General features: G+C 45.9%; 3 protein-coding genes across 3 annotated transcripts in view; 1 reads left to right on the plus strand and 2 right to left on the minus strand.

Annotated features, from left to right (window-relative positions):
- Positions 1-1,247: 1,247 nt before the first annotated feature.
- Actl7b (actin like 7B) lies at positions 1,248-2,710 on the minus strand. The gene has a single exon (XM_051166354.1). It carries the CDS (start codon positions 2,499-2,501, stop codon positions 1,248-1,250), a length of 1,254 nt encoding a protein of 417 aa, XP_051022311.1. The 5' UTR covers positions 2,502-2,710.
- Positions 2,711-3,934: 1,224 nt separating this feature from the next.
- Positions 3,935-5,242, plus strand: Actl7a (actin like 7A). The gene has a single exon (XM_051166368.1). It carries the CDS (start codon positions 3,935-3,937, stop codon positions 5,240-5,242), a length of 1,308 nt encoding a protein of 435 aa, XP_051022325.1.
- Positions 5,243-10,114: 4,872 nt separating this feature from the next.
- The window catches only part of Elp1 (elongator acetyltransferase complex subunit 1), a 53,845-nt gene continuing 43,977 nt past the window's right edge, over positions 10,115-19,982 (minus strand). The window contains exons 31-37 of the mRNA XM_051162187.1: positions 19,780-19,840; positions 17,577-17,690; positions 16,737-16,848; positions 16,002-16,129; positions 15,083-15,237; positions 13,039-13,114; positions 10,115-11,113 (exon numbers count right to left, since the gene is read on the minus strand). Coding sequence (XP_051018144.1) covers positions 11,046-11,113; positions 13,039-13,114; positions 15,083-15,237; positions 16,002-16,129; positions 16,737-16,848; positions 17,577-17,690; positions 19,780-19,840 — 714 coding nt within the window. The 3' untranslated portion in view covers positions 10,115-11,045. The remainder of the gene's footprint in view (positions 11,114-13,038; positions 13,115-15,082; positions 15,238-16,001; positions 16,130-16,736; positions 16,849-17,576; positions 17,691-19,779; positions 19,841-19,982) is intronic.

Genomic DNA, 19,982 nt, shown 5'->3' on the forward strand with positions numbered 1-19,982 from the left:
CAAGGCCAGCCTGGGTCTAAGTTTCAGGCTACCCTGGCCTGCATAGTAAGAGCATTAAAAAAAACAAAACAAAACAAAACCAACAACAACAAAAAACCCTAAAATTAAAACCCAACCAACCGACCAAATTTTTAAAAAAGTATATACACAACACTTGGTGTATACCTGGTAATATTAAGTGAGGAGAAATCAGGCAGCCTGGACAGGCAGTGAAGGTGTCTTGGCATGTCCAAGTGATAGGATTTCACTACTTTGTGTCACCCTAACAACGTGTGTGTGTGTGTCTGGAAACCTTAGGTAAGGCAAGAATCTCCTTTGCTAAAATACTGGTCCCACTTTTAAAGCCTAAAGTTGACTACTATGACATTTCAATCCATTTGCTCTCGTCATGTGAAAGCCATTTATGTACTTTAAAAAGAAAAGGATTGGTAATTGGACAGAGGGTAAAAATCAAGGGAGCACTTTGGATGCAAACAGGAGACTGTAGTTTACCAGGCCGGAGACTGTTGGACGAAGCTCGGAATCTTCCAGCTACCTGGCTCTTATCTTTAACACAAAGGGAGGTACTAGTACCTTCTGCCCTGGGTTCTGGGAAAACTCAAATAAGGGAGGTACGATGCCTGCTCTCAAGACTTTCCAAGTCGAACCTCAGGGACAAGTCAGAAGGGACAAGACAGTGGTTGGTGGATGCTCACAGGCCTTTGCATCTCTGGGTTAGTATCGTAACTCCTAAAACTGTGGACAAAATTCTTATGTAGTCATTTTGTTAGGGGAAAGTGGGGTATTGTTTTTAATATTTCAATAAGAGGCCTCCCTAATCTTGGTCCCTCCGTGCACCACTGTTGCAGTGGACGGGCATTGTAAAGAACAGCTGGAGGACCAACCTGGAGCTGGCACAGGTTATGGGATGTGCTGGCTCACAGATCTAAAGAATCCGGAGATCTGACTCAGGCACTAGCCATTTTAATGAGATTCACCACTCCATGGAGGCCCAACTCAAGCTGCCCACCTTTCTGAAAAGAAACATTGCCACAGCCATTCTAAGACAGACCCACATTCATACTGCACCCAGGAGGAGGGATTCAATCTACGGAAATTGATGCTATTTCTAAACTCAATTTGTTGCCACCCTCTATCAGATTCGACCAAGAACACCAGACCAGACATGACCGTTACAGGTTAAACTTTTATGTGAAATTCTGTGAAGGTATAGAGTGGCCTCCAGGGCGGCCTGTGGGGCCTGCCCCTTAGCACTTGCTGTAGATGGCTGCACAGCCCCGCTCCTCAAACTCTTCTTTGCTGACCCAAAGCTGCTGGAAAGCCTGCAACGAGGCCAGGATGGAGCCGCCGGTCCACACTGATGTCTTCCTCTCAGGAGAAGAGGCCACCGTTAGGCTGTCCCCGGGGCAGAGGAGAGTAAGCTCTCTCTGGAAACGCTCTGGGAAGCCGTCCAGCATGGTGCAGCCACCACACAGGAGCACGTTAGCTGCCATCTCCTCCTTGAAGCCACTATCCTGGCAGCGAGCCAGGCAGGTGGCTGTGAGCTCGGGGAGGCCAGGCTGGGTAGAGCCCAACAGGGATGGCTTGAAAAGCATCTCGGAGCAGCGGAAGCGCTCCTGGCCGATGGTGATAACCTTGCCATCCGGGAGCTCGTAATCTACGTGGAGCTCCTCCAGGCCCAGGCGCATCTCCTCCTCTGGCAGCAGTGCGGCATAACAGCATTTCTTCTTGATGTGTTCTATGATGTGCAGGTGGTCGTCTGAAAATTTGTGACCCGCCTCGTTGAGCAGCTGCATGAGGTAGTTGGTGAGGTCGCAGCCTGCATAGTCTACACGGCTGGGCAGGCCTGGCAGCAGGTCTCCCTCGGAGATGGGCACCACATGCGACACACCGTGCCCGCTCTCCACAACCAGCCCGGAGGTCTTGCCATATGAGTAAATGGACAGCAGCGCCTGAGAGGTCACATGCATGGCGGGAACGCCGAAGGTCTCGAACATGAGCTCAGCGTACTTCTCCCGGTTGCTGCTGGGGCTGAGCGGAGGGTCGGACACCAGCACCGCGTGCTCTTCGGGGAGGATCTTCATGGCAGTGTGGAAGATGTACTCCCAGATGTTCTGGATGCAATCCCAGTCCACCACAACACCATGCTTCAGTGGGTTAATCAGCTTCAGCGACGCCTCCATGTTGAGCAGCTCGTGGCCCACGTACGTCTCCTTGAAGGTGTCTCCAGCGTCCGCAGCCATCTCGGGACTGCGCTTGCCCACCGTGGAGGAGATGAAGTAGGTGGGCCTCGGTTCTCCAGCGTAGCCGCACTTACAGTACTGCGAGCCCAGGTCAATGACGAGCGCCTTGATCTTGCGAATTTTCTTGGGCTTCGTCTTTAGTTGAGTGGAACCTGTGTCCCGGATGCCAGCCTCGGCGGTTGGCAGTGTTCCTGCCTCTCCAGGGTCGCCCTGGGCTGTGCCCAGGGGCTTAGGGCTAGAGCTGTTCTTCGTCGCCATCTACCTCCCTTCCTCACCTTCTCACATCTACACCCTAGAGCACCTGAAGAGAAATGAGAGCCTACCTCCAGCAGTGCCTTGGCAACCACTTAGGTTGTGACGTCATCAGGAGTGGTCCATTTAGATGGGGGTGGGAGCTTGCTCTTTTCACCCTTCACACACATTAGTAACTGGTTTGCTCCAGGATAGAGTTAATGACCAGCAGCTTTAGAGCCCGAGCACACTGGGGACCTTGGAGCTTTCTGTTCTCTCTCACATGTCCATGCCTGATGGTTCATTCATTCATTTGGGCCTCTATAGACAGTCTGGCAGGGTACCAGGTGCTTTCTGTATGTTATCTTTGCAGCATCTTGGGATTATAGGTGTGTGCCACCACACCTGGCCAGAAATAATTCTTAAGGTTATCTACCTTAGTGCCCAAAGTGAGGCAGATGGACTTTCTAGCCCCCATAGTAGCAGTAGATCCTGGTAAAAACTAACTCAGATGCTATCAATTTGTTTAATTTCTCTAGTGCTTTCTAACCCTGCCTACCTACAGTGAGAGTCCTTAAAATGACCCATGGCCTGATGGGACCTCTTTGTCCTAGCCACCAGCCTTACTTCTCCCATCCACGCCATATAAACTTCCATGTTATTTCCCTTGATCACATTGGTCTTTTTGCAGATTCTCTCAGTTGAGGCCAGCAAACTTCCCTAAGTTCTCATTTTCACACAGCTTTTGGGCCAGTCTTTCTGACATTGTTTTTCATTACCACAGGCAATCCATAGTGAGTATGGCTGCTCCAGTAAGTTTATACAGCACCACAGGCCACAGGCTGGGTCCAGCTGGCCTCTGCACTAACTCACCAGCCATATGACTTAGGCCCCTGCACCTATTGCATCCCTAGCACACTGGTCACCTCCTTCAGCCCTTTACACAACTGCTGCCAGCTCAGGGAGCTGTGTCTGGACCACATCAGCATGGCCACTGCCTCTCCTCTCATTTTCCTCTAAAAGCTTTTCTTAAAAATAAATAAAATAATATATATATATATATATATATATATATATATATATATATATATATTTGTTCAAACAAATATGTTGTATCTTCCCTTCAGTGCATATCAACTAGAAATGTAGATTAGCTAAGGGCAGGGTTCTGTTGTTACTTCTTCACTGAGGTATTCCTGGCTGCCTTGCATGTCATGGGTACTCAACACATAGTTAACTGAATGAATAAAGCAAGTTTTACTACAAAACTGGGGGTAGGGCATTTCAGAGATAGTTTCTCTACTGTACTCTAACACCACTCCCCAGTATCCAGAAAGCACCCAGTTACTGGATTATGTCACAATCAGTGATGTCACTGTTGGTCAGATTCTCAAGCTGCCCTCTGATTTAGGCCTTTCAGGCCTCGTAGGCAGCAGGAGCAGGAGCCTTCTGAGAGCAGTATGTCTCTGGACGGTGTGTGGGCTCCACTGGCAGCAGACATAGGAGATGGGCCTGCCAAGAAAGCTGACGACCAGGCCTCCATGCAGACTGCCTCCCTAAAGGATGGCCCAGCAAAGAGGGCAGTGTGGGTCCGCCGGGAAAGTACCGCGACGGAAGATCCTGCAAAGGCAACTGTATCCAAGGACAGGCCGAAGCTAGAGGTGACCAAAGCAGTGGTTGTGGACCTTGGCACCGGCTTCTGTAAATGTGGCTTTGCTGGTCTGCCAAAACCCACTCATACGATCTCAACAACAGTGGGCAAGCCCTATATGGAGACAGCCAAGACCGGGGATAATCGTAAAGAGACCTTCGTGGGGCATGAGCTTCTTAACCCAGAAATACATCTCAAGTTGGTCAACCCCCTGCGCCACGGCATCATCGTGGACTGGGACACGGTGCAGGACATCTGGGAATACCTCTTCCGGCAGGAAATGAAGATCGCTCCAGAGGAGCATGCCGTCCTGGTTTCAGATCCACCCCTGAGCCCTCACACCAACAGAGAGAAGTATGCCGAGATGCTGTTTGAGACCTTTAACACACCCGCCATGCACATCGCCTACCAGTCCCGCCTGTCCATGTACTCATACGGACGTACCTCTGGCCTGGTGGTGGAGGTTGGCCACGGTGTGTCCTATGTGGTCCCCATCTATGAGGGTTATCCTTTGCCCAGCATCACAGGGAGGCTAGACTACGCAGGATCTGACCTGACCACCTACCTGATGAGCTTGATGAACAACTCTGGAAAACACTTCACTGAGGACCAGGTCAGCATTGTAGAGGACATCAAGACGAAATGCTGCTTCGTGGCTCTGGACCCCATTGAAGAGAAGAAAATCCCTGGCATTGAACATGAGATCCATTACACTCTGCCTGATGGAAAAGAGATCCGTCTGGGCCAAGAGAGGTTCCTCTGCTCAGAGATGTTCTTCAAGCCATCTCTGATCAAATCCATGCAGCTCGGCCTCCACACCCAGACAGTGTCCTGCCTTAACAAGTGTGACATTGCGCTCAAGCGAGACCTCATGGGGAACATCCTGCTCTGTGGGGGCAGCACTATGCTCAAGGGCTTCCCTAACCGTCTGCAGAAAGAACTGAGCAGCATGTGTCCCAATGACACCCCACAGGTAAACGTGCTGCCTGAGAGAGACACTGCAGTGTGGACTGGTGGCTCTATCCTCGCCTCACTCCAGGGTTTTCAACCACTGTGGGTCCACCGCTTTGAATACGAGGAACATGGGCCTTTCTTCCTGTACAGAAGGTGCTTCTGACCAGATGCTGCACGGTCCCCATGGTGATGTGTCAGCTATCCCGCATGACGGCTCACCTTCTATGGTGCTAAGCTGGCATGTTCATCCCTGTAGCATTAAAAACCCCTCATGTCCCCTTCCCTTCAGGCGTGTCTATTTCCTGACATAGTAAGAGCCATACAAATGTACATGCATAGCCTTAAATAGTACAAAAGCCTGGGAGTGGGGGAAGGGGGAACATAAGCGAATCAGACATGCATATGCTCAAGTTTCTCTTGGGAGAAACTTGCTCTAACACTATTCTACCCCTCCTGTGCTTCCCACCGTAGGGACTACTTTGTTGTTAAAATATACTTAAGGAAAAGTGTGATAAAAACAAATTAAGAGTAAATGACGTTAAAAGATATAAGAGGCTCTCCATCCACAGTCCCCCACAGAAGAATGCTGAGTGAGCAGAGTATGCCACAGCACAGCAGCAACTCTATTTCACACCTGTAGCAAACCCCCAAAGTGTAGAATTTGCTGGTGAGGATAGCCTGCCCTGTTTTAGCTGTACCTCCTCTTCCCAGTAATGTTTCAAAACTGGGCTGTTATAAGCCACCAGGATACCTGGATGCTGAAGACGTACCATAGTGAGTGTGTAACAGGCCCCAAGACCTTAGCACAATTGATGGATGCCATGATGGAAGTACCATTCAGGTCTTGGAACCTGACACAGTCAGCAGCGCCTGTCAAAACTAGAACAAAGACCTAAGCCATCGAAGTTCACATTTCTGGGAAAGTCCCTAGATGTACTAACCTTGCTTTTTCGGCTTCTGTAGTTCCCTTCCCGCTGTTTTTCCTAACTGAAGAGTGTCGATACAGGATGTGGTTTTTGTGCTTAAGAGCTCACTCTGAAAAAGGCTTGGGGCTGCACTCAGGTTCTGACCTCACGTTTAGTTGCCAGCTAATAAAGGCTTTCTGGCTTGAACCCATGCCCAAGTACTCTTCTCTGGTGGACACCTCACATTTTGGGGGGCCCCAGTGAGATCCCCAGAGACCAGACCTCGAGACATTGGAATGGGGTGGGAGGTGGGGTGTGTCTCAGAGCAAGGAAGAGTGGTGTCAAGGGACTTCTAGTCAGAGTACAACCTGAGGCATTCCAGGGTCCCAGAACTCTCTGACCAATCGTTGCCAAAAGGCTTAGTGGAATCTGATTCTTTTACCCCTAAGGGCAACAAAATCAAAAGTCAGCTGGTCTGCCACCTCCAGAGGGGAGTCTGGTTAAGGCGTTTTCTGTTTAGGATGTAAATGACAAGGTTGGCCACAGCTTTGGACCCAATGTCTGGGATCCGTGTGAGACATGTGTGGACTCCTCTGATTTGTTCATGTGTATGAATGAATGGTGGCCACCCCTGGTTGTCCTTACTACACCACTCTGTGCATTTTTCTTGGTTGGGCAAACATTTAAAATGGGAGAGGGAGTGAGCTATCTGGGACCATGGCTGCCACTGCCCCCACATGTGGGCTGTAGCAGCTGTTACTGCTGCTGCTGACACCAGTATCTGTGACTGGAGATCCCAGCCACCCCAACATTGACCAGTGGCTTTCTCTCACAGCTGATGGAAAGCAAGATACAAGCTTTGGGATCTGACAACCAGGAAGTGGTCCCAATAGCTATGATCATGACTTCTAGCTCTTAAACAAGGGCCTTCAAGTCTTCCTGGGCTCTTAGTCACATACGCACACAGAGCATCTGGAGAGCAAGCATCTCTACCTTGCAGAGGCTGAGAGCCATTTTGCTCAACTCTAGGTCTGCCTAGGTATCTTCAAATAGAAAGCCTAAAATGTCAGAGCCTGGACTCAGACCAGGCAGGTCAGAATTATCTGACTGAAGCAGCGAGGTACAGATGTAGAGCAACAGAAAGGACATCTGAGGGCCCCATGGTCTGTCAAGATAACTAAGCCTTGCCCTGGAGAGTCAAAGATCAGACAAGAGCTGGGAACGTCATTGTATCTGATCTCAGTCTCTTCCTAGACTATTCTACTGGCAACACCCCATGAGCACTAAGAGACAAGCTCAGGTTGATTAGATTCCCATCTCTCAACACCTCTACACAGCACTGGTAAACTCTATAAACTCTTCTTAAAATACGTGTTTTAAAACCCATTAAAATGGAAAACAAACCCTTTCTATCTTCAGAGGCGCAAGGGTTGATGAGGCCAGGTCAATGAGCCCCAAAGGATGAAGGGTCTTGATGAGGGAGGGACAAGATGTGTTTTCTGAAGGGTGTCTCTAAACACTTGTAACTAAAAGCTGATGCAACTGCACTCTTTCTCAAAGCGACTTCAGTTCCCTCAGTGGATCCACCTGTCCCAGCAGAAACACATCAACAGCTTAGTATTTCTGACATCATTTACGCTTAACAGCTAACATGGTAAGTTTGTTACAAGAAGGATGGAAACATGTACTTCAATCTAGTGAGTAGAGCCAGAGAAATTGTAAATAACCTAACTACAATGCCATCCCAGGAAAAAAGGATGTGACACAAAATGCCCATAGGAGCACTGAGAAACCCTGCTTACTGGCAATAATGAACACGTAAGTTTGGGGAAATGACATTCAGAACCCAAAACTTTTTTTCTTCTTCTTTTTTGGTTTTTCAAGACAGAGTTTCTCTGTGTAGCCTTGGCTGTCCTGGACTCACTTTATAGACCAGGCTGGCCTCAAACTCACAGGGATCCACCTGCCTCTGCCTCCGAGTGCTGGGATTACAGGTCTGTGCCACCGTGCCTGGCCCAAACCCTCATCTTTATACCAAGATGTCTGCTGAAGCTTTTGGACTTCAGAGCCAAAAAGAGTAAAGGTGGGCATGGGGCACAGAAAAGAACTTAAGAACACTGAAGAGAGGGCTCAGGACTCAAGAGCACAATTTAGTTTTGCCAAACAGCTGTGTACAGCCTCTTAAGTGGTTCTCAACCTGTGGGTGTGGCCCCTTTTGGAGTTGCACATCAGGTATCTTGTAAATCATTTACGACTCATTATCTAGCAAAAACAGTTAAAAAGTAGCAACGAAATAGTTCTTTGGTTGGGGATCACTATAACATGAGGAAGGGTACTGTAATATTAGAAGGCTGAGAACCACTGCTCTTGAGCACTCAGTTAGCTATGTGTAGAGATCCCCATCCTCACCCCAGATGCAACAGCTGACGACTCCCATGGGCTTCTGCAGAATGGACTAGCAAACCAGGAGTGATGGTGTCAATAAGGATGGCCCCCGCAGGCTCATGTGTTCACAATGCTTAGTCACCAGGGAGTGGAACTGTTTGAGAAGAACTGAGTGTGTGGCCTTGTGGGAGGTGTGTCACTGAAAGTGAGCCCATGCCAGGCCCAGTGTCTCCTTCCTTCCTGCTGCCTGGGGAACAGGATGCAAAGCCTTCAGCTGCTTCTCCAGCACCACGCCTGCCTGCCTACAGCCATGCTCCCTGCCCTGATGTTGGCAGACTAATTCTCTGAACATAAGCAAGCTCCCAGTTAAATGCTTTGTTCTATAAGAGCTGCCTTGGTCATAGAGTCTTTTCACAGCAATAGAACAGTAACTAAGACAAGGAGGAGGGGGGGAATCTGACTTTGCTTTCCAATTTGCAAGCACTTTGAGTTACTAAGAACTGCCAGGTGTTTGTAAATGCCCTTTGACCAGGGTAAGATGTGCATGTTATTTCCAGGATTCAAGCATAAAGAAGCTGGAAGCCTGCAGCAAGTTCAAGACCAGACTGATTGCACAGCAAGTTTCACACATTCTTTAAGTACAACAATGACAGTTTTTCAAACGTATGTGTATATGTACATAAAGAGAAAAAAAATTATTTAAAATGTGTAAAAGTGCTAAGTTATACCAAGCTATGAAAACACTATGTCTGGAAATGTAGCTCACATGATTTATAGCTGCAGGGCCCTGAGGGTTCAATGCCCAAAACCACAAAACAATGAAAATCCCTCAACAACGCCAAATGTTAGTTTGTCCCTCAGAATTTAGAATGTATGAATGTGAAGTCCAATAATTGAGGAAGATAGCTCTCTGCAAGCACAGCAGCATGCAGGCAGACATGGTGCAGGAGGAGCTGAGAGTTCTACATCTTGATCCACAGGCAGCAGAAGGAGACTGTGTGGCACACTGGGTATAGACCTCAAAACCCACAGCAGAGTGACACACGTTCTCCAATGAGGACACACCTCCTAATAGGGCCACTCCTTATGGGCCAAGTACTCCAACACATGAATCTGTGGCAGGGGCCACATCTATTCAAACCACCATAGTCCACTCACTCCCCGGTCCCCATAGGCTTGCAACAATGACAATACAAAATGCATCTAGTCCAACTTCTAAAATCCCCACAGTCTATTACAGCCTCAACAGTGTTTAAAAGTCCAAAGTTCAAAGTCTTTTCTGAGATTTATGCAATCTCTTAACTGTTATCCCCTGTAAAATCAAAATTAAAAAGCAGAACACATTCTTCCAAAATACAGTGGCCTAGGCTATACATTATTGTTCCAAAATTGAGGAAAGGGAGCATAGTAAGGAAATGCTGGACCAAACCAGGATAGAAAACCAGCTGGGAACTCCAAACTCTGTACCTCCACATCTGCCTGGACACAGACAAAACATTTTAGTCAAAGGAAGCAGTGTCTGGGGAACAAAGGGTAACCTCCAACCCTGCTGCCACGCTGTATCTGATGTCTACCCATTACTGAAGTGAAGGATACATGTCAGCAAATCCCAATCTAGTCCACCCTGTCATTGATAATTCTGCAGAGTATACACAGCCCCTGCAGCAGTGCAGGTGGAGGCTTAACCTAGTAACAGCGGGCCATACATACCTGGTAGGATAACACATTTCATTAGAACATTTTTTTAAGATTTACTTTGTGTGTTTGAGTTGTTTTACCTGCATGTATGTCTGTGTGTGATGTGCCTGACTAGTGCTCACTGAGGTCAGAAGAGGGCATTAGATCTCTGGAACTGAGGCAAACAGAAGGCTGTGAGCTGTCACGTGGGTGCTGGGAATCCAAACCAGGTCCTCTGTAGGAGTAACAATTGCTCTTAACCACTGAGTCAACTTTCCAGTCCCAAACACATCTAGCTTTTTATTCTGCTTTGAGTTGGGTGAAAAGATGCCAGCTATGCAATCTCATCTGACTAAATGCTGGCAGCACTAACTGTTTACATACAACATGCTATGTTAGCAAGGCCTACAACTTAGAACAGTGATCCCACTTGTCTTCATTTTTTTTTGAGGTAGAAGCCATGAAACATCATTCCCTATGAACAGTGGGAGCTGAGGACCAAATCAGTGACAAGAGTTGGCCAAGGTTGCAACAGAAACCAGGCCTGGATCAGGGAATGAGACTCAAGCTCATGATCTGCACAAGTAACCACACTCTCAAACAGCACTAAATACATGAACAGTGATCAGGTTGTTTTGAGATAAAGTCTTAATGTAGCCCTCGATGGTCTTGAACTTGCATCGGTCTTTTTGCCTCAGCTTCTTGAGTTGCTGGGATTATAGGCATGCCCTGGCTAAAAACAGCAATCTTTTAAAAACTGTAATATCCTGGATAAAACAAAAGTTCTGACAGTACTTAGGATGTATACCCAAAGAAAACTGGACTGCCTAGTGCTAGCTGAGAGCTGGCGCTCACAGCAGCTGTAGGCAGTGCAAAGGCAGATCATCCCACACCCCAGTTCTCAACAGCTGGGCTTCTAAGGAGCAGGAGCTAGAAGCGCAGTGAGGAATGAGCTGAGTGGGCAAACAGTCTTCCTGGCAGTGCCTTCCTGACAGGCAGTTACTCCAGCAGGCTCAGCTTCCACTGGCTTCTCTGGTCAATCTTTGGTGGCATACAAATTCCAGCATCTGAAAACAAGAATGGAAGGAAAGTGATAACGGCCCTGCCACCCTCATAACCCAGCAGGGTCAAAGCAAGCGCAGCCTGGAGGCCCCACCCTGAGAAGAGGGGAGGGGGGTTGCCAGGCTTCAGACATACTCACTAGGTGATTCAGAGTACAAGAAGGATGAATAGGGAAGGGTAATGTTCACTTTTGGTTTGTTTTACATTTTTAAGTGTGTTTTATCTGCATGTATGTATCTGCATCATGTGCACACCGTGCCCTTGGAGGCCAGAGAGGGCGCTGAATCCCAGGGAACTGTTTTGGATGACTGTGAGCCACTATGTGTGAACCAACCCTGGTCCTCTACAAGAGCAGTGAATGTTCTTAACCACCAAGTCACCTCTCCAGCCTGCAGCTATACTTTTTAAAAATTGTCAAATTATACATCTAAGATCTACATTTTACTATGTGTGAATTTTTTTTTTCACAATTTTAAGCATGAGATACAATGTGGAGGTATGTAACAGCAAGTCAAATGAATGACAGAAAGTATACTAGAATTCTATGAACAGGACAATCAGTAAAACTCTAAATTTTTAAAAGTAGAGTAGAAAGTAGTTGCAGGTGGGGATTGTCCTTATAACCTACAACTTAGGTATTTCTTCCTTTAGACTTTAGGAACTTCCATATAATTAGGAATACATATAGGAGGCACAAGCATGAAAAATAGTATATATAAGAATGTTTTTCTCATTATTATTTGTTAGTAATTAAATTTCTAGTAGTATATCTGCATATATACCATTAAAATGATTGTAAAATATTAAACAATGTAATAAAAATTTTCAAGAGAATTTTTAAGCCATAATTTTGCATTTTATACAAACACATGCCAGGATCAAATTTTAATTTTAATATACTTTGCAATCTAGATTCTCCTACTGACCATAACAGTTTGTAATTACCCATGTTTACTACTCTCCCTTTCCCAGAAATACAAAAACAACCCCACCTCCCACCCCGTCACCAAGCCAAACTATGGACATAAAGTCCACCAGAAGTTTGGGTTTTATTTTTTCCTCACTGAGAAACTATAGTTATATAAGAATACCAATACCAAAACAGGGTTAAACAAGGTCCATAATTTCATGGTGGTTAAAACGTGATTGAGACTTTATCTTAGAAAAAAAAAGAAAAGTTGTAAAATAATCTATTGTCTTTTAAAACCCAACCATAATTATATTTGTTGTGGTTCTAGACTTAACCAAGAATAAGTAAAAAATGCCCGACTTTGGGCAGGAGAGTGACAACCTGGGCTGACTGACAGCAGAAGAGGACATGCTTTACGTTTTCATGTTTGAATTTCAGGGAACAAAAAGTATCATTCTAATAAAAACACTTTGAGGACTCTCATGGGTGCTTCCAGTCAGATCCAGTCCAGCTCCCAGTCTAGAGCGTCAAGCAGTATCAAGAAATCCTACCTTTCTGCAAGAGCCACAATCAGTCAGTCTGTGCTGCTGCACAGTGCAGAGCATGAAATCGGCACAGAAAATGCCCTGCGGGGCTGCCAGGCCTCCCTGAGCATATCCACACCACGGTAGCTGGGAAAGGCCTTGGGCTGTTTGAATGGGACAGATTTTGTGAGTAGTTTTTTGCTGGCTACTTTTGAATTACAGGATTTTCTCTTTTTCTACCTGTTAGGATTTGGTAAAATACACCACCACCCACCCATATTTAAACACTTGATCCCAAGCTGGTGGCAGTTGTTTTGGAAGGTTGTAGGACCTTTTGCACATGTGCAAAAAAAAAAAAAAAAAAAAAAAAACAAGAGGAAAAGTCATATTGTATCCTTCCCTCTGAGAGCCACCACCACTAGAAGACCTGAGCTCTCCAACACCGACACCCAGCCCTGCGCAGCACTGAGATCCTCTGGTAAGAAGAGACACTAACCGAGAACAGGCACAGAAATCTTCTGCTGGTGGTAGGAAGCTGTGATGCTGTTTGCAGTGGAGCTGGGACCTAGAGCCTAAGCAGAAAACAGGATATGTCAACAAAGACCATACTTCAGATGGCGGTAGACCTCCACTAGTAGCAGCTGAGCCTGCTGCCTCCGCCCCCCTGTTTTTTTTTTGTTTGTTTGTTTGTTTTGTTTTTTTCCTGTGACAGGGTTTCTCTATGTAGCCTTGGCTGTCCTGGATTTGCTTTGTAGACCAGGCTGGCCTCAAACTCGGAGATCGGCATGCCTTGCCTCCTGAGTGCTGGGATCACAGGCATGTGTCACTGTGTCCAGCTGCTGCTGCCTCTCTTAGTTATGGTACTGACACAGTCACTGTCCTTTTCTATATTGTTTCAACATGCCGTCTTCATTCTCATCTCAGACCTGTGTCTACTGACTCCCAGCAACAGGTAACGGAGGAGAGAGCTCGACAACAGTATCTGCCTGGCCTTTTCCAGCTGAGCATAACCTACAGGGAGGGGAAAATCCAAGTCTATAGGATACACGAAGGAACCATTCTACTCAAAAAACTGTGGGAAATAGGAATTTTTATATTTAAAAAAAGACATGTATGTGTCATGAGTTGAACACCAACTCTGCATAGATTTCACTGGGGTCCAAGCCTGCAGTAAGCCTCTGGCAGTTGCCAGCTCTCGCCTTTGTTCTGTTACCACTGCATGGGTCCCTGCCAGGACACTCTCAGCAGTAGTACCATGAGCTCAAAAGCACCTGCAAGTGACTCATGGTACCCTGAACCTGGCATGGCCCATTTCCACACTTCCAAACAAAAGGAATCCATATATGTTCCTTACAAGATTTACGTAGGAGCTAATGTTTTCTGAACAGAAGTGTAAAGGCATTCTAAATTCTTGACTTTGAAACACTGCAGTTTTGAAGATATTTTGAGGCAATACCCATTACAGTAAATTCAAGCATTTGTGGCATCCAGATTTTTAGCCACCTTTCTTGTCCTTTACAAAGGTTGATCCTCTTATCAAACCTTCAAAGCATTCTGATGGGACACACAGGGGAAATATCCCCAATAACCGAGGAAATCAAGACCCAGAATCCAATGTTTCCAGACAATGAAATGATTGCAACCTCCTGCCTTAACTAAGCACCAAATCCATCCTTCTATCCATTGTCACTAAGCTAGGGCTGGGCATGAAGCAAGCACATTTCTCTTCAGCTGATTCCTGTTATACTCCACCAATTACAGAGACTATATGGACAGCTCAAAGGCTGGAGGGGAAAGTGCCATGTTTGCTTTTCAGTTTCTGTTTCTCTCTGTACACTTAGAACTCTCCTCCTCAGGACTGCCTCCCTTAAATTTCAGCTCTCACTAGCCAGCACCCTCTCCAGAGGCTGCAGACTTGGGCTTCCGACCTGTCACCATCCCCAGCTCTGTCTTTTCTTCCCTCAGCAGGGGACAGTAGCTGTCTTTCTAGTCACTCTGATTCTCTTGGGATTTTCTTTTGCCTTTTTCTGGCCGCCCAGTGCTTCTTTAACCAACCAGGTGTTGAATAGGTTATTAGAATTCCAGGTATGAACCACTTTCCTCACTGGATTCTGACTGACACACCACCACCAGCCTCTCTAAATCCTAGTAAAAATTCTCTACAGTAGACCTGAAGGGTCAGGCAGCCAGCAGCAGTCTAAAATTCATGGGCATAATGCACATGAATGCTTCATGGGCGAGCTCACTGTCTCCTCCGTGACTAGATCTGGGAAGGGAGGGGCCCACTCTAATCCTAGCTTCTCCTCCTACTCTACCTCTACTGTTACTGGAGATTTTCAGATCGTCCCTGACAGCTGCTCTATCTGAAAAGGAAAATAAGCCTATTTCATATTAACATGCCACAGGTAAACAGACTGCTAATGAAAGCACAAGCTAAGGGCATTTAACCCTGTCAGGAGAGGAGTTTCCTTTGACTCTGGGTTACGATGTGTCAATAGCTGAGGGAAGGGTGAGAACATGTGGTCTCTGAGGAAGCTTACAGATGTGACTGAACTCTGCTGGCCGGCAGGAGACCAGATTTCTGGAACTGCCCCCTCCATCAGCTGCAGAGTGCTCTCAAAGGCCTTCTGTAACTCCTTTCCTTGCTCTTCAAACTCGAAGAGAAAGAGCACCTTTAAAATAGCGTGCACTTCATCTAGAGAGAAGAAATTTGAAACGGTAAGCTGTGTCCCCAGCTCCACCACTAGAATCATAAGTAATTTCTATCCTGAGCGCGATAGTGTCAAGACCCTGCAGATGCACCCTCCCACACCTTCTTCTTCCCGAATGCTGGAGAAACTCAGCACACCAGAAGGAAGGAGAAACTCAGTAGGAAATAACAAAAAGCTGTGCTGAGCAGTCTCTGTCCTTGGCTCAGGCACTACGCCCTCACTTCTCCTTTAGGAGTTGGGAAGGGCTGAGTCAGGAATGCATATGGAAGTGAGCGGTCCACTGACTATTTACTTCTTCTCTCTAACTCAGTGGTTCTCAACCCTCCTGATGCTGTGACTCTTTAATATAGTTCCTCATGTTGTGGTGACTCCCAACCATAAATTTATTACATTGCTACTTCATAACCAGAATTTTGCTACTGCTGTAAACCGTGATATAAGTATCTGTGTTTTCCAATGGTTTTAGGTGACCTCTGAGAAAGAAAGGGTCATTTGACCTCAAGAGGAGTCACGACCCACAGGTTGAGAACTGTTACTCAAACTAGAAAACAGCATCTATTTTTTTTTTTAAAGACAATTTATTCTGTGGATGTCTTGGTGGAGATCAGAGAACAACTTGTGGAAGGTGGTTGTGGGACCCAGGGACAGACCTCAGACTGTCAGGCATTTTACCTCCTGAAACATTTCAACAGCCCCATACTGCTGCAGCTTAGCTATGCACTGTCTGTGGTACCCACTGAGACCATACCTTTCAGCTTGTCAATGCTCTGTACCACTTCACTCAGTGCCTCCAGAAGTGCCAGGCCCTCCAGAGGACTCCCTTCCTTGAGGCTGTACTTTTTCCGCTCCGCCTTGCGACGGTTTTTAGATGACCTCCTGTCAGAAATGACAGACATTAAAAGGAGGTTCCTCCTGCATGGAACCCAATAAGCCGACTGTATACACTATTGGCCACCGCTTGCTAAGAAACCAGAGCATCTACAGTCACATGTGGGGAGACATTAGTAATGAGATGCTAAAGCCACAATAGTAAACTAGTGGGATCTAGGAAGAAGCAAATAAAGAAAGCCTAAAGAGTCCTGTTACTCCCCTAAATCTGGATTAAAGTGTAGGGTAAAAGACCAGGGGTGGTGGCACACGCCTTTAGTTGCAGCACTCAGGAGGCAGAGACATTTGTTTGATTTAGAGGCCTGCTTGGTCTACGTAGCAAGTACCAGGCTGGCCAGGGTTACATATTGAATTGTATTAAATAATGAGGGCAAGGCAAATAGGTTCATCTGATGGCACACTGAAACAATGAAGAAAAGAAAAAAAACCAAGTTGAATTCTATAGTAAGAGGCTAACTTTAAAAACAGCCTCTTCTCATGGATGTGCCGGGAGGTTCTTGCACAATGTACACTGGCCCTGAGGGACATCCTCCTACTCCCCCAGTGCTGTTCTTGTAGAAAGCCAATCTACATACTGAGGAGATCTCATACATACGCAGAAATCCTGGAGTTACTGTGGGAGTATTTGCTGCTCATCTCACTGCCACTCATAATACTGCTGGTTTCTGAGAAGAGGTCTGACTCTGGACCATGGGCCACCTCATTATCTGGAAGAGATGAGCCAGATGCAGACATAAATGACTATACACTCAATCAGCACACACTGAAGAACGGATGGATATTACAAAGCTGATCTCAAGTAAGATAACAATAAGCACAGTAATTATACTTACTATAATTATAAAGTTTACCATATTTATTCTACTCCTTCCTGGGACTGGGGCGGGGGGTGAGGTGGGAAGGGACTAGAAAACTCATTTTGCGGAAACACTGAACACATCACTGGTCGGGTTGGATGCAGAAAGATAGGACTACTAAGTAGAGATCCTGTGATTTCTGCCTGGCCCGGACCCTAAGCACTTCTCCAACCTACACAATTCCTAGGGAGTTTCAGACAGCTACAACACAGCAATAAAACAACAGTAGCAGCCTGTCCCTACATAGCAAGCCATGTAGAGGTTTAAGCATCAATGGACAGTGACTGTTCTCACAGTACTAAGTCCTGGTTCTTGTGGACTCCTGCAGTGAAACTCATGTCCCCTCACTTTCTGACACAGGTACCTCTTGGACTTGTCAACCTGGCTTTCTGTCACAATGCCCTCTCCAAAAGTCAAGCACTTGTCGGCACCAAGATGTTGGTGCCCAACCAAACGCTTTGTCTATAAATTGCCTATCTCAGAAAACTGAAAACCGACAAGCAGCAAAGACAACCTGCAGTGGCGTGGGTCTTCCACATAGCACCACAGGTATCAATGGGCTTTTCGGAGGCACTCACCGACATGCACCTGCGGTGCTTGATTCTTGAGCTCTCGAACCACCAGCAAGCGGTTTTTATGGCGAATGAATGTGGCTGTCTGAGAGTCCAGAAAGGCCATGTAATTTTTTTGGGCTAAGGATGCAGAATGAAAAATACTGTGAGCATGATTATTTAAACAAAGAGATAAAACTTAAGTAAGGGGGGTGTGAGCAGGCAAGGCTTAAAATTCAATAACAACAAAAGATGTATCCAGGTCTACCAAGCAGGATGTTTTTATCCCTCCCTTAAAGAGTTGGAGATCCCAGATCTCAGAGTTCATTATGAAAGTGAGCACGAAGGTTCTTGTGCCCACAGATCTCCAGGGAAACCAGGACTGTTAAGCATGCAGGATTGTCTTTGCAATGGAAAAGACGCAAAATCTGTTCTTACATCCAAAAAGCTGGAAACTGGAGATGATTAGCACCCCGGTGATCTGCATTATCTGTTGGGCCAGGCCGTATCAAGCACCCACAACCAGGTCTGAAGGTAGTAAACTAAATAACCCTTGTAGCTAGGGGCTCCCCAAGATCCCACAACCAGGACTGGAGATACTCAATAGTCTAAGTGACTCTTACATTATCTGTACAGCCAGAGGCTCCCCCAATCAGGACCAGAGGTGGCTAACAGCCCAATGATCTCTATACTATCTATAAAACTGAGACTAGACCAGGTCCCTCCCTAAACCCTCAAGCTAAAAGAGGCAGCCCAGCTCCAGAACCATCTTCTTGGAAGAAATCACATGTACTCTGAGTTGAGTTTCAATGTAATTATGTTTCCTTGTGCATCAGGGATTATATTACACCAAATACGTTTTTTTCCCAAATTATACTGTTTAAATATACTGGCAATAAACCTCCTGGCATCAGACTCGCCATGGTTTGATCAAAGCTGACAAAATCAACCAGAACTGAGTTTTTATTCTCACCTCTTCGAGACCGCTGCCCGCCTTGACACCTGCAGAGACTCCCTCACAATACCATCTAGTATACTCTCCATCACTAAACTTAAAAAACAGTCAGTGAAGATTTGGTACCTAATCCAAAATGAAAATAGCGAACAAAGGGAAGATACAAGGAGCTGCTAACAAAGGCAGGATGGAGAGAACACCCATGGTACGGCTGTGGGTGTGGAATAAAAGCTTCTCATGATTCCTGAAATCACTGTCCAATGGAAAAGCAGCACTAGCAGAACACAAGAAAATACAAATAACCTATGCTCTCCAAGGCCACAGATACTAGGCTCTTGCAGAAGAATTATCAGCATTCCCAAGCTCTTGTAAGTCCCACCTCATCATCAGTACATAGAGATGGCACAGGGTCAGGGAGATGCTTGCTATCCTCAGTTTAGGATGTCGAACAGTATAAATCTACAAGTCCTAACTAGAGCAGGGATGGGAGAAACAGACAGGGTAAGAATGCGAGTACCCACAAATGTCACTCAAAGGCAGAGAACTGCTTAAAATGGCAGCACTAAAGGCAACATGTACTGATGATCTTTCTCAATTTGCTTCTAGGGGACCCCAGAAACTAGAACATTCTGCAGCTGTTAGTTAATATTCTTCTGTCCTGTATGGCCACATACTTTATTTGCAAAACTGTTTTAGTATATCTAAAAAAATTTCAAGACTACTCAAGAGTTATAATAGCCCAAAATACACACATCCTTCACTTGGATTTACCCATAAATTAACACTTTATTTTTATTAGGTTTTTTTCTCTCTATGCTCAGGATTGCTTCATAAATATCAGGTAGGCACTTATGTCTTAACAGTACAGGGATAAAATGCAAGAAAGTTACCACTGACAAGATACCACCATCTAATGGGGTGCATATCCAAGTCTATTCACTATTCCAAACACAAAGATCCCCTAACCACCAGCATATGACCCACCTCAGTGCCAAGAGTCTACAGGTAGATACAGGCTACTGAGGTCAGTTTGTTCTAGCAAGGGACACTAAGGCTGAAAGAGACAAGCCTGACATTCATTCAACCCATGTATTACAGACTTTTAACCATATTGCATCACAGCTTTCAACATTCAAATATTTTCACTGTTATCACTTAACTGCTTAAATATATTCTCAAAGGCTTGATGGAGTCAGCAGCACACATTAAAATGCAATAATATAAAGAGCTTCTCCAGAATTCTAAAAGAGAACACTACTTAAATATAATCCTCACCTTCTAAAATGGAAGGCTTTACGCTGGTTTCTATAATATCCACTCTGTCATACTTGTATACCTAAGGGGGGGAAAACAGCATTTTAGGGCAGAAACACTTCCACCTAATAGAGAGTTAAGACAGAGTCTGTTAGAGGGGACCAGAACATTCTTCTAAGGAACAGGCTTCCTAAGGGTTACCAAGGAACTTCAACTCACTTTAA

Source organism: Acomys russatus, chromosome 2, assembly GCF_903995435.1.
Source record: "Acomys russatus chromosome 2, mAcoRus1.1, whole genome shotgun sequence".
NCBI classification, from domain to species: domain Eukaryota; kingdom Metazoa; phylum Chordata; class Mammalia; order Rodentia; family Muridae; genus Acomys; species Acomys russatus.